Source organism: Populus nigra, chromosome 9, assembly GCF_951802175.1.
Source record: "Populus nigra chromosome 9, ddPopNigr1.1, whole genome shotgun sequence".
Classification (NCBI taxonomy): Eukaryota; Viridiplantae; Streptophyta; class Magnoliopsida; order Malpighiales; family Salicaceae; genus Populus; species Populus nigra.
The window spans coordinates 13821854-13849410 of NC_084860.1; the positions used below are offsets into that span (position 1 = coordinate 13821854).

At 34.7% G+C, this 27557-nt stretch overlaps 4 protein-coding genes across 11 annotated transcripts; 2 read left to right on the plus strand and 2 right to left on the minus strand.

Annotated features, from left to right (window-relative positions):
* Positions 1–1606: 1606 nt before the first annotated feature.
* On the plus strand, positions 1607–8860 carry LOC133703452 (plant intracellular Ras-group-related LRR protein 6). Of its 2 annotated transcripts, none has more exons than XM_062127975.1 (20): positions 1607–1832; positions 1952–2088; positions 2194–2280; positions 2396–2471; positions 2720–2794; positions 2933–3002; positions 3105–3182; positions 3293–3353; positions 3467–3545; positions 3982–4077; positions 4321–4376; positions 4467–4534; positions 4690–4760; positions 5071–5208; positions 5939–6043; positions 6583–6707; positions 6901–6997; positions 7498–7572; positions 7945–8000; positions 8532–8860. In XM_062127975.1, exons 1-20 carry the CDS (start codon positions 1704–1706, stop codon positions 8605–8607), a joined length of 1755 nt encoding a protein of 584 aa, XP_061983959.1. In that variant the 5' UTR covers positions 1607–1703; the 3' UTR covers positions 8608–8860. The 2 variants fall into 2 exon arrangements, with proteins under 2 accessions (XP_061983959.1, XP_061983958.1); XM_062127974.1 differs by having other exon boundaries at positions 3982–4072; positions 4316–4376.
* A 273-nt stretch (positions 8861–9133) lies between these two features.
* On the minus strand, positions 9134–12225 carry LOC133703453 (uncharacterized). 4 transcript variants are annotated; one of them, XM_062127978.1, is made up of 5 exons: positions 11884–12225; positions 10954–11004; positions 10757–10808; positions 10022–10217; positions 9134–9394 (listed from the first exon to the last, which is right to left on the minus strand). In XM_062127978.1, the coding sequence occupies exons 1-4, from the start codon at positions 12010–12012 to the stop codon at positions 10027–10029; spliced, it is 423 nt and encodes a 140-aa protein (XP_061983962.1). In that variant the 5' UTR covers positions 12013–12225; the 3' UTR covers positions 9134–9394; positions 10022–10026. The 4 variants fall into 4 exon arrangements, with proteins under 4 accessions (XP_061983962.1, XP_061983961.1, XP_061983960.1 ...); XM_062127977.1 differs by having other exon boundaries at positions 9134–9723; XM_062127976.1 differs by lacking the exon at positions 9134–9394 and having other exon boundaries at positions 9730–10217.
* Positions 12226–13687: 1462 nt separating this feature from the next.
* Positions 13688–19277, plus strand: LOC133703993 (ultraviolet-B receptor UVR8). 4 transcript variants are annotated; one of them, XM_062128759.1, is made up of 7 exons: positions 13688–13710; positions 14250–14957; positions 15580–15789; positions 16501–16611; positions 17199–17567; positions 17674–17781; positions 18601–19277. In XM_062128759.1, the coding sequence occupies exons 2-7, from the start codon at positions 14619–14621 to the stop codon at positions 18940–18942; spliced, it is 1479 nt and encodes a 492-aa protein (XP_061984743.1). In that variant the 5' UTR covers positions 13688–13710; positions 14250–14618; the 3' UTR covers positions 18943–19277. The 4 variants fall into 4 exon arrangements, with proteins under 4 accessions (XP_061984743.1, XP_061984740.1, XP_061984741.1 ...); XM_062128756.1 differs by lacking the exon at positions 13688–13710 and adding an exon at positions 13750–14156; XM_062128757.1 differs by lacking the exon at positions 13688–13710 and adding an exon at positions 13750–14015.
* Positions 19278–22331: 3054 nt separating this feature from the next.
* On the minus strand, positions 22332–24584 carry LOC133702917 (CBS domain-containing protein CBSX5-like). The gene is made up of 2 exons (XM_062127249.1): positions 24069–24584; positions 22332–23577 (listed from the first exon to the last, which is right to left on the minus strand). Exons 1-2 carry the CDS (start codon positions 24437–24439, stop codon positions 22701–22703), a joined length of 1248 nt encoding a protein of 415 aa, XP_061983233.1. The 5' UTR covers positions 24440–24584; the 3' UTR covers positions 22332–22700.
* Positions 24585–27557: the final 2973 nt, after the last annotated feature.

Below are 27557 nucleotides of genomic sequence, written 5' to 3' on the forward strand. Positions count from 1 at the left end.
ATTTTTGAATCCACTGAACACCTTGCAAGCCCAGTAAACAGGTAAGGCACCGTGGGGATAACAAACATATACATAAAGGGTCGAACCTCGATATTAAAAAAGAGAACAAGTTCCTGTCATGACCGCTAGGCCACGACCTCAAATGCGAATTCAACTTTTTCTTTTATTAGGCATGATGTGCGTGTTCTCGTTGATAAGTTTACACCTCATTATTTTGTTAATACATTATTGCGCCATGTTATTTTATTATCCAAATTATATGTTTTTATACAAGTAATTATGCAATACTCAAAATTATATTCAACTATTGATAATTATATTAAAAAAAATATAAGCATATAGTGTGGTTAATGCTTTGATTAATGAAGACGAAAGGAGGAATTAACAACGCAAATTTGTAATTTGTTACATTATCCAGCATTATAATAGATTGTTTATACTTCGTATAGCCTCTCATATTTTCTTTTTTCTCTCAATAAAAAATCAAACAGTATTGTAATTCTATTAATTGCAACACTAAGCTCAACATAAATATTCATTGCTAAGAAAGCTTATATGCTATAAATTTGATTTTTATTTGATCATATTAATTGTATTTATTAGCACTTAACTCATTGATTTTGTTAATTAATCGTTGTTCTAGATATTAATAACCCGCCAACTATCTTGACAACTCACCGACGTGACCCTTCATATTTCTTCTAAAAATATCATATTGTGATTTTATTAATTGTAACACTACAGTCGACATGGATATTATTACCCAAAAAAACTAATTTCCTCTTTGTTTGAAAAATGTTTTTTAAATTCTTAAATAGTTGTTTATCATTAAAAAAATTAATCAATCAAGAATATTTTTCAATCGAAATATTTAACTCTTAAAATAAAAAAAAATTATTAAACTAGTGTGAAAGAGTTTTTTTGTTTTTTCACCTTAGCTTTGAAGGTGAGAGAGAGGCAATTTAGTTTTAAATAAATATAAAATATTATTTAAAAACAAAATTTTCTGAAGTGCAGTAAGTGGGGATGTTCGCATCATTTAAGTGGCGTATGATGTATCCTACAATGGCCTAATAGTGGATTCTAGTGCATCATTTGATTCGTCTCAATAACCCCTCCATCTCTTGGTAACACACAGGGCAAAAAAAACTTTGGTTTCATGATAGTGACTAAGGGTGAGTAAAAAATCAAATAACTGATTAAACTGAGAAGACATGAAAAAAATAATTGAAAAAATCAAACCGTAATAAAACCGATTAAAATTTTTAAAAAACCAGCTGATTTGGTTCGGTTTCAGTTTTATAAGCAAAAAACTAAAAAAACAAATCAAACCAAACCCAAACCAAAAAACCGAGTCAAACCGGTTTAAATAGGTTTTTTCCATAAAAAACCAAACTGAACCAAAACCGGTCGGTTTGACCCGATTTCGGTTAGGTTTCAGTTTTTTTTTAATTCGGTTTAGTTACTTTTTTTTACAAAAACCGAACCGAATCGAAAATGATCATCCCTAATATAAAATATAAATTAATTTAAAAATAAAAAAATAAGAATTAAAAAAAAACAACAATGAACCACAACGCGAAACGGGGCATATTTAAGTGAACACCTGAGAGTGGATAGATAGAAGCCTCTTCCTGACTGTCTTTCTGTTTCGAAAAATCTAAAACAAATTACAGATCTAGAAAGTACATGTCAAAGAAAGCATGGATCGCGTTCTGAAAGCTGCAAGAAGCTCCGGTTCTCTTAACCTCTCCAACCGCTCTCTCAGGGAAGTACCTGATGAGGTCTACAAAATTTTGGACGCCGTTGGTGAAGGTGAAAAATGGTGGGAGGTAAATGTTTCTATAATTAAATCACAATGTTTTCATTTAATTTTGATAACATAATTGAGTTTATAGATTCTTGAATTTAATTAACTCGACTAGCGGATTTCATTGATTTGTTTACACAGAATGTGGAGCTACAAAAGCTGATTTTGGCTCATAATAATATTGAGTCAATAAAGGAAGACCTTAAGAATTTATCTCAACTAACTGTGTTGAATGTTAGCCATAACAAGCTCTCTGAGCTTCCAGCTGCAATAGGAGAGTGAGTAATCAATTTTTTTTCTTCCTGATTTGTAGGATTTCGTATTTTGATTTTTTTTAAAAAATTTACGTGTATGTGATTTGTTTTGAATTTATTTTTTGACAGGCTCCCTATGCTTAAGTTATTAGATGTTTCTTCTAACTTGATTCAGAAATTACCTGACGAATTCGGATCAGCAACTTCTCTTGTCAAGTAGGCGCCTTCTCCAATTAATGAACAATTAGGCTTGGTTTTATCCATATTTCTGGTTGCATTGGTGTATCGGTGTTTGTGAGCGTGTTTGATTGTTTGATGTTTTTTGGCCTAGGTTTGATTGTTCAAGCAATCAGCTGAGGGAGCTTCCGAGCTCACTAGGAGGATGTTTGGCTCTATCTGACTTGAAGGTAATGCTGAATCATGATTTATTCATGAATAGATGCGCTGATTTGTTTTCCTTTTTTAGCATGAGAATTCTTGCAATCTTCATTGTTGTGGAGTTTGAGCTTGAGAGGCTTGCATGATACCTATTGTTAATGAACCTTCACTTTTGCAACAACATTTGTCTTGGCATGACATCAGAATACATAAATACACTTGTCAGTGCCATCCATGATTCACATGAGACGTTTGCTGTGTGATACTTTTTCTCCAGGCATCAAACAACTGTATCACCAGCTTGCCTGAAGATCTAGCAAGGTGTTCAAAACTGACAAAAGTAGATGTGGAGGTATTACCAGGATTTATTATTTACAGAAGTCAATAATGGTTGTTCAGCCTTTTGTTAGATATATTCGGGGCTCCAGTTATGTATCAATATAGGATAGAAAAGGTCTGATTTGTTTATTATATCTTTGGTCCTTGCCAGGGAAATAGGTTGGAGGTGTTATCTGGGAATTTGATGGCATCGTGGACCGTGCTTACCGAATTTAATGCATGTAATTATCTGCAGTACCTGTTTTGTTTCTCATGGCCTAATCCCTGTTTTCACATCTGTAGAAAATTTGAATGTTCTTTTTTTCTTCATGCAATCTGTGTAGCAAAAAACATGCTGAGTGATATACCAGATAACTTTGGAAGCCTTTCACGACTCATCCGCCTTGACCTTCATCAGAACAGTGAGTGGATTATCTAAGAACTTACTTTGCACAATGTCCCTTTTTTTTTTTTTCATTTGAACATATTTCTTCTGCCCATTTTAATAAGTTCTCTGCATTTGGTTTTGCAGGAATCTCAACAATCCCTCCCTCAATAATGGGTTGTTGTTCCCTTGCAGAATTCTATATGGGGTTGTTATCTCACCCATTGATTAAAATAACATTTGAATTTTTTTTTCAAGTATTGGGAGTACAAATGTTCCATCTTTAATACTCATCTGGCATCTGGAACCTCCAATTTTCAGGAACAACGCGCTGTCAACCTTACCTGTAGAAATAGGGGCACTTTCTCAATTAGGGACACTGGATCTCCATTCAAACCAGGTAGCTAGTTGATTAAATTTAACTTTGATATGAATACCTTTTATTTAAAGGAAAACTCTCTACTTTTAGTTATTGGGACAAGGCATCACTTTTCTTCAACTTCACTTGACAGGAAAACTGTTTAAATTATTGTGTCGTATCAGGATCATGAAACTTTCATTTAATACTTTATTGACTTGTGCCAATTAACAATTTTGCTTTAAAAAGTCAGCTTCATTAGCCAACTGGAATAGTTCATATGGTTGCATATTCCTTTCTATTCCATCAGACTTGAAATTAGTCCTTCGTGCATTTAATACTGCAACTATTTCCAGTGTTAATTAAATCAAGTAATAAAAAATTATGCAGAATGATGTTCTTCTATGGTCATCTAACCGACTCAGTGTAATGGATCATTAAAGTGTGACTTGCAATCTGATTACTTTTTATTCATCAGTTGAAGGAGATTCCTGTGGAGGCATGTAAATTACAGCTTTCAATGCTGGATCTTTCAAATAATTCTTTGACTGGATTGCCCCCTGAACTTGGTAAGGTTAGCGCTCACAGTATGTAAAAAGATTTAATTCTTGTCTAATTTGCTTTGCGTGCAATGCCTATAGCTCAATTCTTCCCTGCAGTTCAATTCAATAACCTTTAATCCCATATTTCTTTCTCAATTTTCTTTATTTTGATTTATCCTGTTTAGGCAGCCAGAGGAATTTGAAAATTGTGGATCATTTAATATTGAAATAACAGATGAATAAAGGGTTGTCCTGTATTTTGTTGCCTAGGGAAGATGACAACTCTAAGGAAACTCCTGTTAAATGGCAATCCATTGCGAACTCTTCGAAGGTGCGAGGCATGGCATTGGTTTTTGGTGGATGTTACAATTTTTCTATCAATAGGACCTCATCAGATAATTTTTTTTATCTTATTTACCAGCTCATTGGTTTCTGGACCCACAACCACTTTATTGAATTATCTTCGAAGTAGACTCTCTGAAGGAGAAGGTTTGTGCTTCCATGCACCATACTTGATAATTCCTTCTTTTTCTTGCTTAATTTGTTCTGCTGATGTTGGAATTCATATTCTTTATTCAATACCAAATTTCCATGATTTCTAATTATATATCGTTTTGAATAACAATGCCTTGCTTCTCATGTAGATTCTAAAGCAACTACTCCAGCGAAGAAGGATTTAATTTCCATGACAGCTAGATTGTCTGTCAGTTCAAAGGTACCATCATATCATTTCCATGTAACCTTATCTTGCAGATTATTTGAAATATTGAGGATATCTGTTTGCTTGTCTTTTTTAACTGAAATTACCTTTCATTAGCACATATACAATACTGTCAGCTCATCACTTTTGTCTACCAGCTTTCTCTGCAAAGAGGGGATTCTGGTAGTTGATTAAACTTAGGTGTATAATTTTAGCATCCATTTGAACTTACAACTGGGACCTGTACTTGCAATTTGCTAAACTAATACTGCCTTTTTTTTATCTTTTTTTTTTTTTTTGTCTCAATTGATATTTGTGCTTTTAGGAACTCTCTCTACAAGAGCTGGGTTTGAGTGCTGTCCCATCAGAAGTATGGGAATCAAATGAAATTGTAAAGGTTGATCTATCCAGGAATTCTATTCAAGAGCTGCCAGTTGAACTCTCCTTGTGTGTTTCCCTTCAGGCAAGTTTTTTTGGCTCTTATTTTTGTTTTTGCTCAAAGAGTTTGGACACATTCAGGTAAAATGTTCTCTTTGCAACTTTTCTCTTACCTTATATTGAGCCAACTTCTGCATCGAAGCTGGCCTTCTCTCTTTCATTAAATTTGAAATTTGTTTTCTCCTTTTGGTATTCTTCAAAAAGTTTTTAATGAGGTATAACCATACCAAATGCATTGTGGACAGGAGATTGTTTTCTCTGATTCCAATATGTTGAGGTGGCTTGAAGCCTTGAACCTTGAGGCATTAATCAGTGACTGATCTTGTGAACAGTTTGCAAACCAAAAAATATTGGTGCAGGGATGTTCTGCTGGATGGATCAACATTGGAACTTACCTTTTTCATTCACTATTTTTAGAATTAATTTGTCAACCTCTTACTTAGATTCTTGTGTAAGTCATTTATATTGGCTTTGACTGCACGCTGCCTGGTCTTGAGTGTCAAACATTGATCAGCGCTGGAGTGTTTGGTTTGGAGGTGGCTTTGGCTTTTTTTGGCGGGGCCCACACAAAAAGCATGTATTTTTAGCTTTTGGAGGTATGGTTTGTGCTTTAAAAGGGTTGTACCTTTGGAAAAAAGCCACCACACTCCAAGCCAAACACACCTACTAATACAAATTAAAATTTATTTAAATGTGCAGTGTTTGATTTTATCCAGAAACAACTAATACAAATTAAAATTTATTTAAATGTGCAGTGTTTGATTTTAACCAGAAACAAGATTAGTGACTGGCCATGTGCAATTTTGAAATCACTTCCCAATCTTATATGTTTGAAGCTGGACAACAATGCACTTACACAGGTAAAAGTGTTCTAGTTTATGATTCTGTCCTGTATCCAAATATAACACAATACAATAGAGACATGAAATGGACCAGCTCAGCTGTTGTAGGAGTTATTTAGTTGTTCCATATTTTGTAATGGTTTTGTTAACTTAACACCTCCCTTCATCCCTCTCTCTCATAGATGCACTCACAGAGACATGAAATGAACCAGCTGAGCTGTAGGAGTTATTGAGTTGTTCCATATTCTGTAATGATTTTGTTAACCTAATACATCTATCTCTCTCTCTCCCACTCTCTCTTACACACAAGGTTCTTTTCGTTATCCTTTTGATGTTGCTGGTCAAGATTTGCATATAGGCAACTTTGTGGTTGTGATGGGGATGGTGCTCAACTCTATGCTGATAGTTCTCCATTTGTTTGTATTTCAATATGTGCTTCTGACTACCAAAGTCATTGTCATATGCCCTATCAAAATATTCCATTAGATGGATTTCCAACTCCATTTTGTCTATTTTAGTTGTTTGTCTTTGTCATCCGGTTATTTTCACACCTGTAGATTCCATCAGATGGATTTCAAGCAGTCCCTATGCTTCAGATTCTGGATCTCAGTGGCAATCCAGCTTCACTGCTCGGTCATCCAGCATTTTCCAGCTTGCCTCATTTGAAAGAGCTTTACCTCAGGTCAGCCCAGCAGTTGGCTGGAAATTATAACAAGCTTGTATGCATGCATGCATTCAAAAATACATGCATTGATTGCATCCACACACACATGTGAATGTGTGTGTATTTATGTGATTCATGTTCTGTGCATTTCTGTTTAAATATTTCTCTAATATCTTTTTGATATGTCTTAACTTCTGTATTACTTTGACAGACAAGTTCAATTACGTGAAATCCCATCAGATATAATGAGCTTACAGCAACTGCAAATCTTGAATTTGAGCCAAAACTCACTTCACTCAATTCCAGAGGTAGTTTATTTGCTTTCTAAGAAAAAAAAAATTGCACCTACCAAAGCACCTGATGATTTCTTTTTTACTTGAAACTTCTTAATGTCAGCATGGTTTTCATAGCTTTAATGTTGATAGACAAAGCTTGAAAAGGATCCATATAGAACAAGAACACCATTTTTCTTGGGCCAGCCATCTAATGGTATTTTTTATTTTTTTATTTTATCGGTTATTGAAATATGTTGGCCCTGCTACTTTGATGGTAGTCTTTCATTTTCCATTTGGAAAGAAGTGGGCTCTGGGGATATTACTAATTGAGTAGAGAAATTAAACTTTTATCATTTCTTTTATAGATTTTTCTTCAATGTCTTTTTAATTTAACTATTTACATTTAAATTTGAATAGAATTGAATTATTTAATACATCTTGTTTCTCTTAAAAAAAAAAACAAGCAGCTTCTTTCCCTTTTGGTGCATTTTCTTGGTGTTGAGTCCTTGACGGTTTGCTAATATGACATGCAGGGGTTCAAAAATCTCACCTCTCTAACTGAGCTTGACCTGTCTGACAATAATATTTCAGCACTTCCTCCAGAGCTGGTGAGAATACCTAGTCCTTTCCCCTTTGTGTTGATATAACTGGCTCCAAAATTTCATGTACTGAATTTTTGCATGCTTGGAGCAAATAAATTATGACAACTGTAGGAACTCTCTATATGTGCTGCTTAAATTTATTCGTAGCTTTCATTATAATCACATGGATGGTTCTTAGCTTAGCCTTTCTTATTACACAACTTTTATTCTTTGTTTTTGTTTCTTCTTATTGAAATTGGAACTTGCACAGCAAACCACTAAAATTTGTTGTAGCGTCTATAAAGTGGGTCACCTAATTAGTTTGTCAAGCTTGATTTAACTGCATTCCAATTAGATAAGATGTTTCCTTCAGTTGGTTTACATGATTTCTTTCATCAGGGTTTGCTTGAGCCGAGCCTCCAAGCCTTAAGACTTGATGGAAATCCATTGAGAAGGTGAGATGCTTTTTACCATTGTTGACTCTGCAATTTCATAAATATTTCTCTGTGGTATGAAAAAGTTATTAACTTCAGAGGATGCTGCCCTACATGACAGAAAGTAAAAATGGATTCATGCAAACCGACCAGCTATAGTTCTGGTTAAGGCTTAATTTCAATTGATTAGATTTCTAGACAGTTTCACATAGTAATTTCATTTCATACTCTTGTACTTCAATGGTCGAAGTCTATTTGAGTGTGGACTAAAGGAAAGTCTCTTTGCAAAGATGCACGAGAAGAATTTTACCTTGGGCTATATATAACTTCTTACCTTACAGAAAAATGGACTCAATGATTGTCAAGAAAGAGACTTCCTGCTTTCATAAAGTCTTATGAATGGTTAAATGACAATACCGAGAACTCTTTCGTTATGAAACAATCAAACATGGTTGACTGACCAAGAGCAGACCCTCTCTTTTGTTCATCGTTTTTGTGAGAATTTGAACCACTGTCGTTACTTACTTTCTACGTGTACTTTTATTGCTGCAGCATCCGGAGAACAATTTTGGATAGGGGAACTAAAGCGGTTCTGAAATATTTGATGGACAAAATACCAGAGCACTAGCTTGTTCATCTTTCCATCATCTCTTTCAGCTCCAAATTACCTTACTCGCCTCTGTATTTTTCTGTTCAGAATCTTCATGCCACTTCCAAGTTTTTTCTTTTTGTCTTTTGCGAAGTTGATGATTTGAAAGGCTTGATTTCCCAACTCGGGGCTGTATTGTTTGGTTTATAAAACTAATTCTACACAAGCTTGATTTGGATCATGATTCTAATTGGTTCTGGTTGAATTACATAGAACATGTTTTGATTTTTTACTGGTAAATTTGTATAATTATTCAAATTGTGATTGCATCATAACATTCAACTGTGTTAGAACTTAGGACATGGCAATAACTAGTTTGATCCAGACTAAACTTGATAACATTCTTTGTTTTATAAATGATTTTATTCAATTATATTAAAAAATATTATTACCACTGAAATAATTTCTTTTATTTTCTTAAGATTTACCTCCAATATATTAATATTCATTGACGACTCCAATATCCAAACTTTCTCGAATATAATTAACAGTGGAGCAACAGATGTTAACTTATAAAAAGAAGTTCATATTCATAATTTATTGGAGCACTTGACAGTTATTATTTACTGCATGCTCAGTTATCAGCAAAAACCTTTTACTGTCTTCAATACAAATTTGACAGCAAATCCTGTTGCTGCTCTACTTCTTTTGGTATCCACAGACTTTATTGCATTGAGAGGCTTTGGTCGAAGGAGCTCGCTTCCCTACGGCTAGAGCTAGACCAAAGGCGCGATCCAAGTTTGAACTCAGCGTCATACACTTATCCCTGCGGCATGGTGGTGATCATATTTTTATACTTGTGTCTGAAAAAAGATTTTTTCGAGGGGATATTTTTGCCCTAGGTTCGGGCTGTACCTCCTGGAGTCATGTTCTAGTTGATGATTCCCCAGAATTGTCTCACCAATCTCATGCCTCTTTTTTTTATGCCCCAGAATTGCACAACCAAGCATAGAAAGAAATACAATGGACCATTATATTATAGAATTCGTTGCTTCTAACAAAACATGACATTATATCATTGCCCTGACATAACTAATGTAATGTTAACCTTTCTAGCATCTAGCAGTATAAAATCCTTGGAGAAAAACTTGATTTCTGCCATAAAGCGAGCACAATTCAAAATTAGTGTGTTTGAAATCAGATGTTTTTAATAACAAAACTACTTGCAGACAGGAAGACAGATTTTTTAGGACTCAGAAAACAGTATACATGCTGCAGAGCAAATGAAACTACTAGGACTTGAGAGAATCTGACAGCACAACCGAAGGTATTCTATCTGAAACTACCAAACTAAATAATCAGCATTTACCATCAACTAGCTAGGCCAACCATCTTCATTTACGGAAAAGAATATTCGCATTGAAATTCCGAAGGAGGGGATTTCTCTACTCACAAATTTCACATCTTTGATTCCACATTGAAATCTTGAACATCCTCATCCATTAACAACCTAAACTTTAGGATCTTCTGGAGCTGTGCAACTGGTTTCACTTCCTTAGTCGGAGTTTGGTTAGGATCCACTATACATCTGCCTGCAAAAAGGTTTGCTTCTGATGGTCCTGTCTCTTCTAGAATCAAAGGGGCAGCTTCTGCAAACACACTTTTCTGTTAGCAGAATTGCAGTAACAAATATCAAATCCCCCCTCTGGAATCATCCAATTCTCTTGGTGAACCATTGCTATAAACAATTAATTGCAAACAAAAATCCAAAGGTGAGTTGATGATCCCATGTCCTAGCTGTTAGATCCAGGTTTTATTTGTTCAAGTTTACACAAAAAAACGCACTATAATATTTGATGTAAATGGGAATTAATTTAGCCAGTCTTGTGCAATAACTTCTAAATAATAGGTCATATTTTGAGACTTACATCTAGATTCCTATGCGGACATTCATAGTTCTGTTATGCGGTAGAATCATTCAATTTCCCTTGATATTTGCCATAAAAGCCAATAACAGGACCAAAATTGAGAATCAATCAATTTATCATGGTAGCCAAAGTATGATTGATTGACCCTCAAGTCAGCTAGATGGTTAATTTATGCAAGGAAAACTTCTTTTTAGTCTAGTTCCTTAAACCAAAGAAGACAAGTAGAGATAAGCTCACCATTTTCTGAGAAATAAGCTCACCATTTTCTGAGAAAACAAAGCATGTACCGATTGTATCTTCATATTTCCCAATCTGAGAAAGCAAAAAAAAATGAACCAAACATATGTTTGTTATCAATTTGTCAGTCAATTGAAAAAGTAAGCCATGTTATATATAGCCCTTCAAACTCGAGATGAATACAAAAACGAATAAATGATATGTCAAGCCATCTACTCACCAGTTTCACTTTGTCATCTATAATCAATATTGGCTCTGCAGTGTCGAGACCCTAGAGTTCAAACAAATGATTAACTAAAAGAAAAATGCTGACATGAAAAGAAAAAAAATCAATGGCTTGAAGAATTTAGACACTCTAGAAATAAAAGCAAAAGCAAATTATTAACTTTATTAGCAGGCAAAACAAATAAAAGCAATTGATCCCAAGGAAAAGTCATATCGAGTCAACAAAATTCTGAGCCAAAAAAGAAAATTAGAAGCCATCACCATCCTTTTGAACTAAAAATAAAGCAGCCAGTCAATAAAGTTGAAGAAAATCAGAAAACAGCGAAGGCTTTTCCTTGTTGAATCCTTCAAGCAGCAGCATTAAGCAATATTCAATATGGGGTGGTGTCAAACAATCAAAAGGCCTTCTTGTTTACTACATAATTTTAATAATACATGACATGCAACAGCTAAAAAACAAAGAAAAATATCCGCACTAGCAAGTCACAAATCAAAATACAAACACACAATTGTTTCAGCTTATTATAGCAAAAGCATGTACAATTCGAATTCAATGATCAAAATTATAACTATGGCATGCTCGAGTAAACTCAAAATAAGAAGGGCTCCTTACTCGTTAAAAAACAATTGTAATAAAGCATGAATTGCAGCACCTAAAATCCGTACAAAATTTTCAGAAATTGTAAACCACAGTCCAACATACAGTTTATCGGCTTAAAATAGCAAACAAAAACTACATAATTAAAATTCAATAAGTAACGGCATGGAAATGTTCATGCAAATGCAAAACCCAGTAAACTACATAATGTTCTTTAGCATCAAAGAAATTGAAGTGGGTTGATGCTAAAGAACTCAAAGACACAATCTTCAGTGTCAAAAGAAACAAAAACTTAGCAAATTGTAGAAGGGATTAGTTAAAACTTACAGAAAGAACATATGGTGTATCTGGAGAAATATCAACTTGGGCAAAAACAGCATCAAGATCAAGAAGCACATAGTCTTCTTCTTCCGCTCCATCTTCTTGATTATCATGGTGCATCAAGTCTGCCTCCATTGTCTTTATCTATACAGACAAGCAAGACAACACTATTGAGAATTGGGCAAGTGTTTAAAGACCCTTTCAGGTCCCTGGTTGATGAAGGCTCACGAGACTTCTAATTGTGTTCCATGAGTGAAATGGAAAACAAGTGTGATACAGGGTACCAGGGGTCAGGTTTGGTACTCTCCATATCCGAACCTGAATCCAAAAAGAAGTTGATTAAATAACCTAACTGTGCCACGAACAGACACCAAAAACAAAACAAGCTAAAACCAACAGCAGAAAAATATTGGGCCTGGGTCATCTGAAAAATATAATGGGCCTGGGTCATTTGAAAAATAATCAACCTTGTTGATGCCTAAAACTATAATGGGCCTAGGTCATATTGGTCCGGTGACAGTACGGCCTTAAATGCAGGCTGGCCCGTGTGACAGAAAAGAAAAGGTAGAAGAAATAGCTCGTGGGCTTTTGAATTTTTTAATGCTTACTGTCTGTTTTGGCGCAGCACTGCCATTGTTGTCTATTTTAAAAAATAATTTTTATTACTTTACCAAACACCCAAACACGTCTCAGTATTTTTATAAGAAAAGAACTCTCGGGATTGGCTGGCTTAGTAGATGATGACTTGCCCCCCAAGTTACGAAATTTCTGGTCGATTTCCTGAACCTTGAAATCTTCAGAGAAGTCCATGGCTTCGCTGCTCGTAATAATTATTGCTGTGCTTTCGGTGACGAGAGAGACAATTAATATTGTAAGGGTGTTTACTTACAGGGGAGGAGAAAGGACTTCTTCAATATATATTCTGATTAGCCATTACGGAATGAACAGGTCAAGTCTCCGATGACTTTAGCAGGCGCCATTGCTAAGAAATTAAGCAGAGCAATGGGAAACTTTATACAGTGAAATAGCTACTTGCCTTCCTCAAGAAAAATTGGCCCCAAGGGGGCAGCCAATCTGAAGAATTAAAGAAATATTAGCTAGCCAAATTGATGCTGAGATGAATTATAAACTTATTTTATATATAAACATATAACTTTTTCTTGATTTCAATTAATATGGGATGTATGGATTAAATATTTACCTTTTTTTTAATGATAAATCTAGTGTTTTTGAGCGTTTGAAAACGCGGTTGTACCCGTATTTTTAAAAATTAATTTTTTTTAAATTAATTTTTCTGTATGTTTTAGATCATTTTGATATGTTTATTTTAAAAAAAATAAAAAAAAATATCATTTTGATGCATTTCGACACGAAAAACACTTTAAAAAATAATCGCAACTACACTCCCAAACAGTTAAACTTGTTTTTGGGAATTTTCTAGCTTTTTATTTATATTATTTATATAAAACTTATGCTACAACATCTTATAATCAAACAAACTTTTATTTTTTAACCATTGTAATAGCAACATTCACAAAACTATAGCTATCGTTGTGACTACTAAATTAAAAAGTATCTATAATTAATACAATTGAAAGCAACAAAAAGAATTAGTTTTGATTTAAAAATATATAAAAAAATTAATTTGTAGCAATAAAAAATAAAATTTAACAAAACTGCGGTTGCATGGGTGCGCAAAACGCCCCCTTCGTCTACGCGCGAAATCTGGTCACTCCATCCTTCGTCTTCCCAGGGTTGCAAAGCTGACGCCAAAACCACTTCATTTATCGCACATGGCAACTCCACTGAATTCCACGTGTCAACCGCAAAAAGGTAGCAAATTTGAGTGAAGTCCAGCGAGTAGAATCCTCAAAAGGACTTTTTCTTCCTTCTGTGCCCAAATTCGCTCCAATGCAACCATCTCTCCTTCTTACTAATCAAACCATAAAATGAAAAAACAAAAACTAAAATCTGGAGAGAGAGATACCATGACTGACTGACATCTAAGAAAAATGTGGCCATAAGGACACCTTCAAGACCCTACCTTTCCTCAATTCTCTCTTCATTTTCTGCTCAATTTGGCTACATTTCGGTCACCACTAAAAAAGTGAAATTCTATTGCTTTCTTTGTCGGTTTGGTGAGCGATCACTAGTCATCAAAACCCCTTTCTGTTTATTGATTTTTATTTTTCATCTCAAAATCTCAAATTTTATTCACTCTTGTCTTAAAGTTGAGAGCTTCACTGAAACCCTTTTGTTGATGATGGTTTTTTAATCAAGTTTGTGTCCCAAGATCTTGCATTTCATTCTGTTTTGGGTTTGAGAAGTGAATTTTGATCTAATTTATTGTTGAATTGCGCTCAATTTTGCAGGTTAAGCTGTTGGCTTTGGAGAATTTGTCTGATTAAATTTTTGGGAGTTTGTGTGAGAATATTTTCTCTTCTGATGTTTTATTTCCAATCATTGTATCGAAAACATAATTGGAAAATCTCACTTGGACCCCCTTTCTTGTATTCTATCCCCTCTATTTTTCTTCCCTCTGATGTTGTTTTCTTCATATGTTGCTTTAATTACAATAGATTTCGCCTAAAAATTTGATACATTTTCGCTGATTTATCGGCCCTGTTTGAGCTTGGTCTTGTTGAATTGAGGTCGATTGTTATCAATTTTGGAGAACAAGTGTTGGATTCTGAGGGTAAAGGATTGGTGGTGTGGTGTGAAAACTGAGGAACTTGATATAAATGGCCGATAAGAATAGATCGGTTTCCATCGAGGATTTGCCATCACATTTGATTTTTGAGATACTGACCACTGGTAGGCTCAGTGCGGTTGACCTCGCGTGTTTAGAGTTGACTTCTAGGACATTCGGAGGGAGTCATGGGTTGTACCCTCAAAAGTTTAGGTCGCTGGTGGACTTTGCAGCGTATCAGCTGTGTGTGTCTCATGGAGTGTATAGTGGGATGGGCTGGAATGCTCAGAAAGGGTTGTTTGGTCGATGTGAAGGGAATTGGAAGCGGGTTTTGAGGTTCTTGCAAGCCGTGGAGGAATCGTCAGGCATGGTCAAGACCTCAGCATCCAATGTACGTGTTCTTTCTTATATTCTTACATTCCAAATGAAAGATTGAAGAACTCCACAAGTGCAAAAGTAATTATATTGTTCTGTTATATCCTTTAGATTCTACATGTTCTCAACATTTATTTTGCAGTAAATGATGTTATTAGGCTTTTGTCCTAACAGCTATGTTGTCGTGGTTGTTCTCCTTGTGAATTATGACGGCTGGGAACATCGCTGTTGGCTTTCTCATTATGAACTAAGACAGGACAAGCCAATATTAGAAAGGGAATCTAGAGTTCTAATGACTATTATTGTTTGCTATTGCATCAATAATGTAGAGTGGTACCTGGTATCAATTGGCATATGTTACAAAGTAGTGTTAAGGTTCTAGAAAGGAAATATTAGGAAAATTATTTGCAGTCCCTTTTCTTAACACTAGGAAAATTACAATTGATTTCCACAGGATGGACATTCAAGTTCATGCGGTAATAAACTTGTGATTTGTGCCAAACCTTGCCTACCTTTTCTTTTTCTTTCTCATTTCTTTTCATCTTTTTTTTTCTTTTGGTATCCTAGCCCTTTTCATATTTAGGCTGATGCATCTGGAAGAGTTATCAATGTTTATTCTCTTTGGGTTAAATAAACAGATGCAGGTCACAACCGGAAGATATCACACATTGCTGATCAGAGATTCATCTGTATATTCTTGTGGTTCCAGTTTGTGTGGCGTTCTTGGACATGGTGCTGAAACAACACAATGTGTAGCATTCACACGGATTAGATTCCCATCTTTGGCTTATGTGATCCAAGTCTCAGCCTCCCATAATCATGCTGCTTTTGTTTTGCAGTCCGGAGAGGTTTGTTACTGGCCATACTTCATATTTCATCAGTCATTTGTTTTGCTCTGAACTAATTGCTAGAATGAGCAGGCTTTGGTGTAGACCTTTAGAGGGCCACAGTGGGGATGATAAAAAGTGAAAATAATAATATTGAGCAAGCTGCTACGTGTTTAGGCTCTTAAATTTTGGTGGCTTCATGTGTGAATGATGTTTGACCCAGCATCAATGGTAAAAAAAGATATCCAGTTTCATAGTTTTAGGAATGCTATTGCTTCATAGAACTGGATGCCTAAAAGAAAGTTTTGGTGCAAGTAATTAAGAGCACTGCCATTTCTCATTTTCATATTCCATAATTTCCATTGTCTGAGAAGTTGGGAGTTCAAGACTTCCTACTAAAAAATGGTTCTGTTGATGCTCATGCAGTCTGGGAATATTAAGGGTGAATATGCTTCTTATTTCATTATAAGACTCTGGTAACCTTGGACATGTATTGCTTCTGTGTTGTCTAGAAGCCTCAACTATGTGGCATGCATCTCCTTCTGTTTTCAAATGATGGTTGTGATTTATTAATGTCACTGTAGTTTTTATGCACAATAAACATACTATATCAACAAGCTTTTAAACACATACTGTATTCTGACTGGCAGTTGACACATATGGTTTAATAATCACGGAGTTTGGTTTTGATAATTTGTCATGTCCCTCAGATGATGCTATTTAATGATGCAGGTTTTCACATGCGGTGATAATTCATCATTTTGCTGCGGCCACAACGATACTAATCGCCCCATATTTAGGCCTAGGCTTGTTGAGGCACTGAAGGGAGTTCCATGCAAGCAGGTAACATGCCTATCACTATACTGTATTCTTACTGATGTCACTTCTTAAGAGTGTTCCTACGGGTTCCTAGGTAATAGATATGTATTTTAGTTGGTGTTGGATGATCTATAGTAACATGTAAAATTGCTGTTCTCAACCTTTTTGGTGAGGCTCTTATGACCAATACACATTCAAGGGCTTTTGTTTCTTAACAATGATTTTCTTATTTAAGTTGATTTTTTTTAAAGAAAACAATTCCTGCTATATCCAACCATTGTCTTGCGGTTAATACCAAGCTGCCTGGATAGCAAACTGTGCCTTGTCTCCAATGCTGAGTTAATTTTCTGATATTCATTGAATTTTTTTACGCGTCAGTGACTTTTCTGCAGAATCACATGTTACTTGATTTTCTTGAAGACTTGATTAAAATACGGGTAAAAGCATTTAGTTTAAGCATGGGGGTTATACTTTCTTCCTGCTAGGCAATTGTGTGCTTCTTCAACACAATATTGTTCGTGTTTTGGGACCATTTGACTTTGACCAGCTGCTTTTGTTTCTTCTCTTGATTTTTTAATTAAATTTTTAAAAAAAGCTGGGAATTGTTTCAGGTTGCTGTTGGCCTTAACTTTACAGTGTTCCTCACAAGACAAGGCCAGCTTTATACTTGTGGGACGAACACACATGGGCAACTTGGTCATGGTGACACGCTAGACAGACCAACACCCAAAATAATTGAACTGCTCGAGGGAGTTGGTTCTGTGGTTCAAATAGCTGCTGGTCCCAGTTATGTTTTAGCTGTAACTGACAACGGTGTAGTTTACTCTTTTGGTTCTGGTTCTAATATTTGTCTTGGTCATGGAGAGCAACATGATGAGTTCCGGCCACGTGCAATCCAGACATTTAAAAGAAAGGATATTCATGTGGTCCACGTGTCTGCTGGTGATGAGCATGCAGTGGCACTTGATTCAAGTGGATTTGTTAGTCTCTGCACCCAAGTTGAACTGTGCTTCATTGATAATGCTTAGTCTTGCTGCTTATGAACTTGTCAAAGAACCTCTCTAACCTATGTCCTGGTGATTGTAGGTCTATAGTTGGGGAAAAGGTTACTGTGGAGCATTAGGCCACGGCGATGAGATTGATAAGACTCTTCCTGCTCTTGTGAACTGCCTTAAGAGCCACCTTGCTGTGCAGGTTTGGTCAACTTTTTCTGTTGCACCCTTGAAGTAAATTGAGTACACCCCTACTATGAACTTGTATGCATATCATGCATTAGTTTTCTAGGCAGTGTACGGTTCTTGGTAACTGGGGGTAAAACTGAAATCCTAGGATGTGTTTACAATAACAATAACCAGTTCAATGTTTTTAAGGGACTCCTTTAGAAGAATTCTGGGTTATAGTAAACTTGTTAACAACAGTTGGTGAGCCGTAGCAGCAGATTTTATAGTAAGAAAGAAAAGCAAGATGAAATAAAAGAAGAAGAGGAAGAAAACTCTAGGCACCAAGTCTTCAATTAACTTAGTAGCACAATTTTATTCCATAATTCAATTCTATGAAAAACTTTCCACATAGGTATTTATAACAAGTTAAATAAAACTCGTAACTACACAAAATAATTTCCAAAAAGACTATGATTTTTGTATAGTATTATGACTTCTAAGTAAAATAGGCTTTGCTAAATAGATTAGGTGTACAAGAAACACTTGAATATATAGAATCAAAGATTAAATAATAATCATTTCTTAACTTCTCTCTCACCGATTGCGTCACGCTTTCTTATCTTTTGGAATTTGGATCAGTACTAGAATACCTCCACAACCTTAGCAACTTGCACTGTTCCTCCTGGTTGTTTGCTATGTCCTTTACGTTCTCCTTTCATTCTAGTTCTTCCCCTTTCCTCTTCTCTAAACGTATATCTGCTTCCTCTCTCCCTTTGTGAGTTTATTATGATAAATGGCATGCAAAACCTTTTTATCCGAGACTCAACCAGTGATGATGCTTTTTATTTTATAGGTTTGTGCAAGAAAAAGGAAAACATTTGTTCTGGTTGATGGGGGTTCTGTTTATGGCTTTGGGTGGATGGGATTTGGTAGCCTCGGCTTTCCTGATAGGGGTGTATCTGATAAAGTGATGAGACCTCGAGTCCTTGATAGCTTAAGAGCTCGTCATGTTTCTCAGATCAGCACAGGCCTCTACCACACTGTTGTGGTTACTAACCAGGGCCAAATGTTTGGATTTGGAGATAATGAAAGAGCACAACTTGGGCATGACACATTGAGGGGATGCCTACAGCCGACTGAAATCTTTGTTCAAGAAACAGCAGATGCTACAGGTCTTGCTTCGGAAGGCAAATGAAGATCAAGTTTAGACACCCTTCTCTGCTCTGTGGATGCCACTGTTATATCAGAAGCGTCCACAGCTACTCAACTCAACCGAGTTAATATTCGCACACCAGATTGAGTTGTCTCATATTTTTGAAAACTTGATTGTAAATTTCTTTAGTAGTAACGATTGTAATGTAATTCATGAAATTGCTTATAGTCTATAGACATATTTTTTCCACTTTTCCTTCGCAAGTTTATTTGCCATTGCTGTCTGAAAGAGCACGATCCACTCATAGGTTCTTTTGAATGTAAACAGCAGACCTCTCTTCTATTCGTAATCTTTGAAAATTCGATCACCATTCTTCATCTTTTTTTTGTAGTGGTGGTGCTAATCCATGGTACTTCGCATAATTTGAGACAATTCTAGCTATGTTTCCTATGGCAGATATAAAGCAAAACTATGTTTGGGAGTATACTAAAAGACGTAGTTTTATTCTTCAAGTTCTTGATTTGTTTTCTTACGAGTAAACTGGGCTCGGATATCAATAATTAAAAAAAAAATACGAGACTGCAATTCTAGGATCAGAGCACAAATGGATGCCATGCGTTATGTGCATTGTAGACATCTGCATCGGAAACCGAGTCATCGTGAGTTGGTGGGAATAGGACAAGAAAATCCTCTTCATTTGTTGGCTACGATACCATAAGTTAGTGTTCACAGTTTGGTTTTTATCAAAACAATAATTAAATTGAAATTTTTTTTTAAAAAAAATCAAAACCAAACCAAAATCTGTTCAAACCAACCGGTTTCAGTTTGATTCGGTTTTTTAGAGAAAAAACCGGTTCAAACCGGTTTGGCTCGGCTTTTTCGGTTTGGCTCGGTTTGGCTCAGTTTTTTTCAGTTCCGGTTCGGTTCGGTTCGGTTTTTCCGGTTCCAGACTTAAAAAACCGAAACCGAACCGAACCGGTCGGTTTTTTTAAAATTTTAATCGGTTTTTTTCACGGTTCGGTTTTTTCGGTTATTTTTTTTTCTAGTTTTCTCGGTTTAATCGGTTTTTCAGTTTTTTTAAACACCCCTACCATAAGGGGGTAAAATTTCAATTTGATTAAAGAAAATGACTTGTTATTGCAGAGAAAGAATCGGAGTGGAAATTTCAGTTCCCTTTCCTTCTCAACAAATTGTTTTAAACATTCCTTGAAACATATTCCAGCTGTGTTGAGTATTCAGCACACCTAGCCAAACCCACTAGCTATAGATAGTAACTATTACATTCCACGTGTTACAAGTATAGAATAATTTTTTTATAATATTATTAAATCTAATTAAAGGATTTGATATTAAAAACTTCTAACCTAACTTTTTATCTAACTGAATTTTTAATTATTTGTTTTTAATATTAAAATGATGCCAAATTAAATCGACTTGGTCACTTTACAACCTAAATTATGGGTTTCAACGAGTTTAATAACTTTATTATTTTTGTAAATTATTTTTATTTAATTTTATGATAAAAAATCAAATACTTGCAAAATCGATTATCAACCCTAAAAAAAATGTTTATTTGAGATCATAGCAAACCTATAAAAAATAGAAAAAAAAATAAACCATAAATTCCATTTCTCAACCAATTCAATATTAAAGAAAAGTGAAATAAAAAAATTAGAAATATTAAAGGATCAAAAACTAAAAAAAAACATATCAGGTTTGATGGGTAAACCCGCTAAATCAGTGAATCGGGTAACCCATGTTAACACGTCAAACCTGCAAACCGAGTAATGGATTTCTTTGGGATTAATAACTTATTTTTTAAAAAAACTATTGTTTATTGTTTATTTAACTATATGATAACAAAAATAGATGATCATAAAATCGAGCATTAAAACCAATACTGAGACTTTTTCTTAAAACTATGATAATCTCATAGAAAAAAACGAAATAAATTATAAAGTTCAATTTCCAATCATCCCAATATCGAAGAATAAAATAAAAAAATAAAAAATAAAAAATAAAAAAGTTTAATTTGCAAAACCCGTCAACAGGCCCATAGACTTTCTAAAATATAATATGTTTTTTTTTCTGAAACTATTTTTCTTAATTATATGATAAAAAGAAAAATAGATGATCATATACTCAAGTTCAATTAGGAAAAAAAAAAATGTACCCCACTAAACCAGCAAACCGGGACAACTAGGGTTACCTTGTCAAACTTGCAAACCAGGTCGAAGTTTAATAACTTAATTTTTTAAAAAAAATTATTTTTTATTTAATTGAACTTTTTTAAAAAAGTAGACCATTCTACAATGCTAAGATATTTTTTTAATACCAACTTGATGTTGGGATATTTTTTTGATACCGCAATAACCATATAAAAACATAAATTAAAACAAATTATCAATTTTAAATCCTCATAAACACATCATATAAAAACAAAGAAAAAAAACACTCACCCACCCTTTTAAGGTATTTTTAAGATTATAATAACAATTATTAATATTTTTTTAAAAAATAATTATTATAAAAATTATTTTTTTATTTTTAAAAAATTATTTTTTACATCGTAACATAAAAAATAAAAAAATAAATAAAATAATTTTAATAAAAAAACAAAAATTTTAAAAAAACAATTTAGAACCCGTTTGCGTTTCTTTAAAAACGCACAAAATGGTCGTTTGGTTACATATTACTAAACAATCAAAACATATGAGTCCCACCATTTATATGCGGCAGGACCATGATTTGTTGGAAGCAGTAAAATACTGCTTTTTTACAAGTTTCTACCTGTGAAACACAGTGCAATTCACTTGCACTGTTCACGTGAACAGTTTTTTTTCAATGTATTAATTTTTTTAACATTTTTTTTAAAAAACTAATTTAGAGTGAATTAAATTCACTCGCATTATGACGTGAACAATATTTTTTTCCCGAAAAAATAGTATAGAGTGAATTAAATTCACTCGCACTGTAATATCAATTTTATATCTGATAATATTTTATTTAATTTTATTACACGCTCATAAAATTAAAAAAACTGTAGTTCTTATCAGCTGAATTTTGTACGTAATGGAATTATAAATAGTTTAATGGAATAATAAAAAATATTTTATATCAAGTATTATTTATTTCATGATATAATAGGAGTAGTTAATTCTACAATATTTAAATTTAAAACCATCATTATCAATATATATTTTTTAAAATTATTTTATAACCTCAATTTAAAAAATATTCTTAACTAAACACATTAAACTGTTTTTTCTTCAACTTCAATTTCAACCATAATTTTAACTAAATATCTATTTTTTCAAACTAATCTTAATTAAAAATATTTTTTATAAAATAATTTTTTACAGCAATACCAAACACATTCTTGAAACGCAAATCGAAAGTGCCCTGAGTCATTGGGATTTGAGTCCATGCCATTTCACTTAACTTAAACCATGAATTAACACCAACACACATGACATAATCTTCAACAAAATCATGATCCAAGAGGCAAACACTTGATGATTAAACAAAAAAAGGGGCATAATGTCAAATCTGCCTGCACCTGCTGCTCTGCTTCAATAATTAAAAGTAGAAAAGGCACAGAAGATTCAAAACCCCACCAGTAAAAAGAAAACACATACAAACTATACAATCAAAAGACCAACTCTCCTCGTATCAAAAAGGGTTCCAAACTCCTTCATCAGTTTTCCTACCACTTATTTCCTTGATCTAATCTCACCAGATCAGCGTTAACGATAAAGCCATAAGAAAAAAAAAAAAGGAAGAAAAAGCTCCCCATCTTTTTAGGCCATATCCTCTATACTTTCCCTGAAAACTTTCAACACATCACAAAATCTGACAATCCCAACCAAGCTACAGTCATCCTCTATGACCCACACATAATTCAATCTATGAGCAATTGCTTGAATCATCACAGCCACAAGTGAGCTCTTGGGATGACAAACTATTGCCTCTGCCCTCCTCACCATCCTGGCTGAGTAACTCATGGACCTACTGTACTTTCCTGGTCTCTGCAGCGCACTAACTGGGGTGCTGCTCCCTGACTCCTCATCAGATGATGACGATGAAGACTGTGAATGACAGGAGCTAGTAGTTGAGTAACAACTAGAATTGGTGAATTCTTGCAACATTACTTGTAGGCCTCTCCCTTTAAGCCTCGTCATGACCAAATTGACAAGGTCCTCTGGGGGTCCTCCACAATCAATGTAGGCCATCAAGTCCCCGGATGAAAGGGTAGTGATTGCAGCTGCAACACTCTCATCACAGCAGGCTAGAGTGAATGGAGAGAGCTCCCCAATTAAGATGCCATCACTGTCAATGACTGCAACGGAATTCTCGTCTGCTAGAGAACCAGAAATGGCTTCAAGTTCTGAGATAGCAGGGGAGTGGTAATCAATAGTAAGATAATCAGTGCTTATAATGCCAAGTGTGTCAATGGAGAGAGCTGGAAGTGGAGCAAAGAGGCCAATGGAGCCGAGGAAGAATCTGATTATGTCTTCCTGTGTTAACCAACAGAATTCCCGGCCATTGTGGATGGTGGGGCTGGTGATTGAGAGTTTTTGGTGCTGTTTTCTTCTTGAACTGGAGCTATATCTGGTCTTTATTGGCACAACTAGATTCTTGGCTCCTTGGAGGATGAGATCAATTGCGTCCAATAAGCTGAAAGATATAAAAAAAAAGCTGGTGATTATTAGTGGAGCTGCAAGAAACAGAACACAATCTCAAATCCGTGTAGCGACTAAACTATTGGCGTTCAAATTGCTGCCTTTTGTGTAAGAACAAAACAGGGGAGGGGGGGGGGTCATATTTGATACCAAAACATCCTGATTCTATAAATCAAATTGGGATAGATTTATGGTTAAGAACAAGTCTTAAATTGTTACATAAACCTGATCAAGAAATGATCTTGACTAAGGAAGTAACTGACAGAAATAATGAAAGAAAATTATAAATTTTAGACTAAAGGGATTATTACCAAGCTTGCCTTTGAGCAAACAATAAATAGCTTGGGAACTCCCATAAAGAAAGTTAAACTGAAAAATCAATAAAAACCCAGATAAGAACACCAATAAAAACAGAAAAAGAAAAGCTGGAAATTTGAAGAAATTGACGAAACATGGCAAAACTCCAAAAAGCACAATTCTCAATACCTTGAAGTTGGTTCCACGTGAACAACCATTCCAGGAATCTCAGGCAAGAGAACAGAAACAGGTGTTTTCAAAGCATCAGAAGGGGACAACAAGTTCTCATCTTTGCAAAGATAGCATATTACATCCACCATGGAAACTTTACCAACACATTTACACTCACCAACATCACAGCCATCCTCTTCACAATTGCCTCTGTAGTCTTTATTAGTTTTTGCTGTGTGCTCACAACTCCATACACTTAAGAAGTTATCATCAGAGTTTTTAAGAGCAAATAGAACTTCAGTTATCGTTGTGGTGAGTGAGAGAGACCTCAAAGCAGGCTTGCCTAAGCAGAGGTCAGATATCTCACGTGCAAGTAAACTCACTGCCATACAAGAATGAGCAAATCTAATAAAACTTTCGCAAAGACAACGAAAAACAGAGCAGGTTTAGTGAGCGAAGCAAGTGATGGAGGCTGTTGTTGTAGGGTTAGGATGAGGGTATTTATAAAGGAAAACATGGAGTTACAGGAGGGTGTAGGGTTGATGATGATATTATAGGTACGGTACACATTGTACAAAAAACTGTGGGGTCTATGACTCTTGTTGGCTTCTTGTTGCAGGCTGTACAGATCAGCTGCTGGTGTGTAATGGGTAATGCTGTCTGTTTCACGTGAGTTTCAACTTGGAACTTTCATGTGTAAACTCTGGATATTTATTGCAAGTTTTGGAGCTTTTACTGTAGAAAGGGCTCATTAATTCACACATATGTCTTTGATGGAGTCCAGAACAGTTTGTGAGAACAAATTCATTATTCAGAATTCTAACTGAAAAAAGAATTTACTACGAAAATCTTCAGATGACCGCATGCATACTCTTATGCTAACATAAGGAATTAAAGTTGATGGAAGATGCTCTCTGTATTTTGTCGGCTTCTTGGTGCAGCCTGTACAGATTGTCTTCTTGCACTTATCTGTCATGACTCATGACTAAACGTAATTACTGTCAAGTAAAATTATATCGCCATGACTAGCATCTATCTATCTGTCTATCTTGCACATGCTTACTCCGTCAGAAAATCATCTTTAGTAATACCAAATTTCAAGGGTGACTCCGGTGTTTAAGAAAATCTAATCCTTGTTAACTTCGAAATTAGTACTAAAAAGCTACTGTATTGACCGCTGTAAGAATGTGTTTTTGAAATTATTTATGGAGGATAGTTTCTCTCAACTAATATGTAAATTGACTTGTAAAATTGATACAAATACCAAAAGGTATCCAACTTTTTAACTAGTTATCTAAGCACAAACAATCTTTTTTTTTTCAATTGGTTTCCAAACAAATTCTTGATAGAAATTGTTATGGAACGTGGGTAAAACAGAGAAGATGAAGTGTTCAAGTTTAATAAGGAAGCTAATAATCTTGGTGGAAATTCTTGATAGAAACTGTTACAGGATTCACTTAATGATCTTACAAGGACTAAAATATCTCGGGTTCAGTTTTATATTCCTCCTCAAAGCTGCAGTTGTCTGCTCACATGGCTGCAACTTGAGAAACACTCAATCTCCCACCATGAATTCAATTTTCGTCCTTCCTTTATCAGCTATTTGCTTCATACTGATTCTAGCCATATCTAGTTATCGCTGAAGATTGTAATCCATTTCACAACTCTTCTGTAACATATCCTCCACAGCTTCTACAAAAGTCTTCTCAGGTAACACAATTTCTGTATTAGGAGGTGAATATCCAGGAAAGGGCTCTTTTTGATCATAGAGATGTAGCTAGAATTGTACCACTATTGAGCTAAGGTAAGCCAAGAATTCCACTGTTTTGGACTATGCATAGCCATGTATCTTAGTAGGTCTTCAAGCACTGGTTTACCCTGCCTAATTGTCTATCAGATTATGAATGATAAGTAAAAATAACTAACACATAAAAAGAGTTTAGAATCACATCTTAAAATGGATCATGTATTAATTGGATTTATTACCTGCTAAGAAAAATTCCAAGGGCATGGCCCGACATCAAAACATTCCACCTTGGGTTGCTCGGTGAATAATAAAAACAATTAACATATAAATACATAAATAATGTACTTTTTTACCACCATCCTTGTTCTTTATCTATGCAAATAAAAAATACAAAAATAATACTTTTTATATAAAAATAATTTATCCATTATTTATTAACACAAACTTATTAAAAGTAAGCACACATCAACACAAATATTCACACATAAAAATCGCAACACCAAGATTAAACTATTACATCTTAGATAAACTAAAATTAATTTTGATTTTTCCAACCCGGCCCATAATAGGGTATTGATTCCAACCTTATTTCACCTTAAATATAAATTTTTCTTCAACGTTATATTTTGGGGTGTCACACATTGATATAAACCCAATATTTTTAATTTTTATAATCATTCAAAATAATGCATAATAGATTCAACATCATTAACACTAACAAATATATTATCACAAAAATTCAATAATGTACTAAAAATTGCTTAAAAATTCATTGGATTTTGAAATTTACCTTATAGAGTGGCATGAATTGTACACGAACCAGCTAGAATCAAAGATGACAATGTTGACGCGTGGGGTTCATGTGTTGTCAACACTGATAGACTGTGGCGTGTGATTCCAAACTTCGGCGAGGTGTGATAATGCATCTAGTGACAAATTAATGGAGTAATAACATCCTACACACTAGTGCGTACATCACACGCATCGACCACTATTCATTTTTAAATATTATTTATATTTATTAAAATATTAATTTACTTCTCAGCCTATATGATTATAATAAATAAAAACTATGATGAAAAATAAAAAAAAAACCATTGGATGTTAATTAAATAATTTTTGAATTTAAAAACAATTAAGTTATTTTTTTTTAAGAATAAATAAATTATTTTACTGTAAAAAAAATACTCATCTTCAATAACCAAGCTACGTTCCGTTTTATTTTTATTTATTTAATTTACACCGTTTAAAACCACCCTTTCATGCAGTTAAAAAATAGGATATGCACACACGAGGCTTGTAGTTCAGTGGTTTTGACAGGCTTTGCCCTGCCTAAGTGTCCTGGTTTGAGCTCTCATGTATACCCAGCACATGAGGGTTTAACTGTTGTGGTCAATTTGTGTGACTTGTTCCGCCCCCGTCCCGGGTTCGACCCTCTATGTGTACGCCTGTCACCCCCACGGTGCCTTACCTGCTCCTGGGCTTACAAGATGTCCAGCGGGTCATGGAGAATAGTCATGGTGCGCGTAAGTTGACCCGAACGCACCACGTAAATTAAAAAAAATATATATAGGATATGCATGATAGGTCATTGCCATACAAGATAAGGGTACCTTCACTTTTGACCATCTGTCTGGGGTCGGACTTCCATGTGGGGAAATCAGTGCATGTGGAAGGTTTGAGATTGGTGTCCTTGTGCATGAGACTAGGCTACGGCCTCTATATTCATGTACAACATTTGTTTTATTGTTACGGTGTCC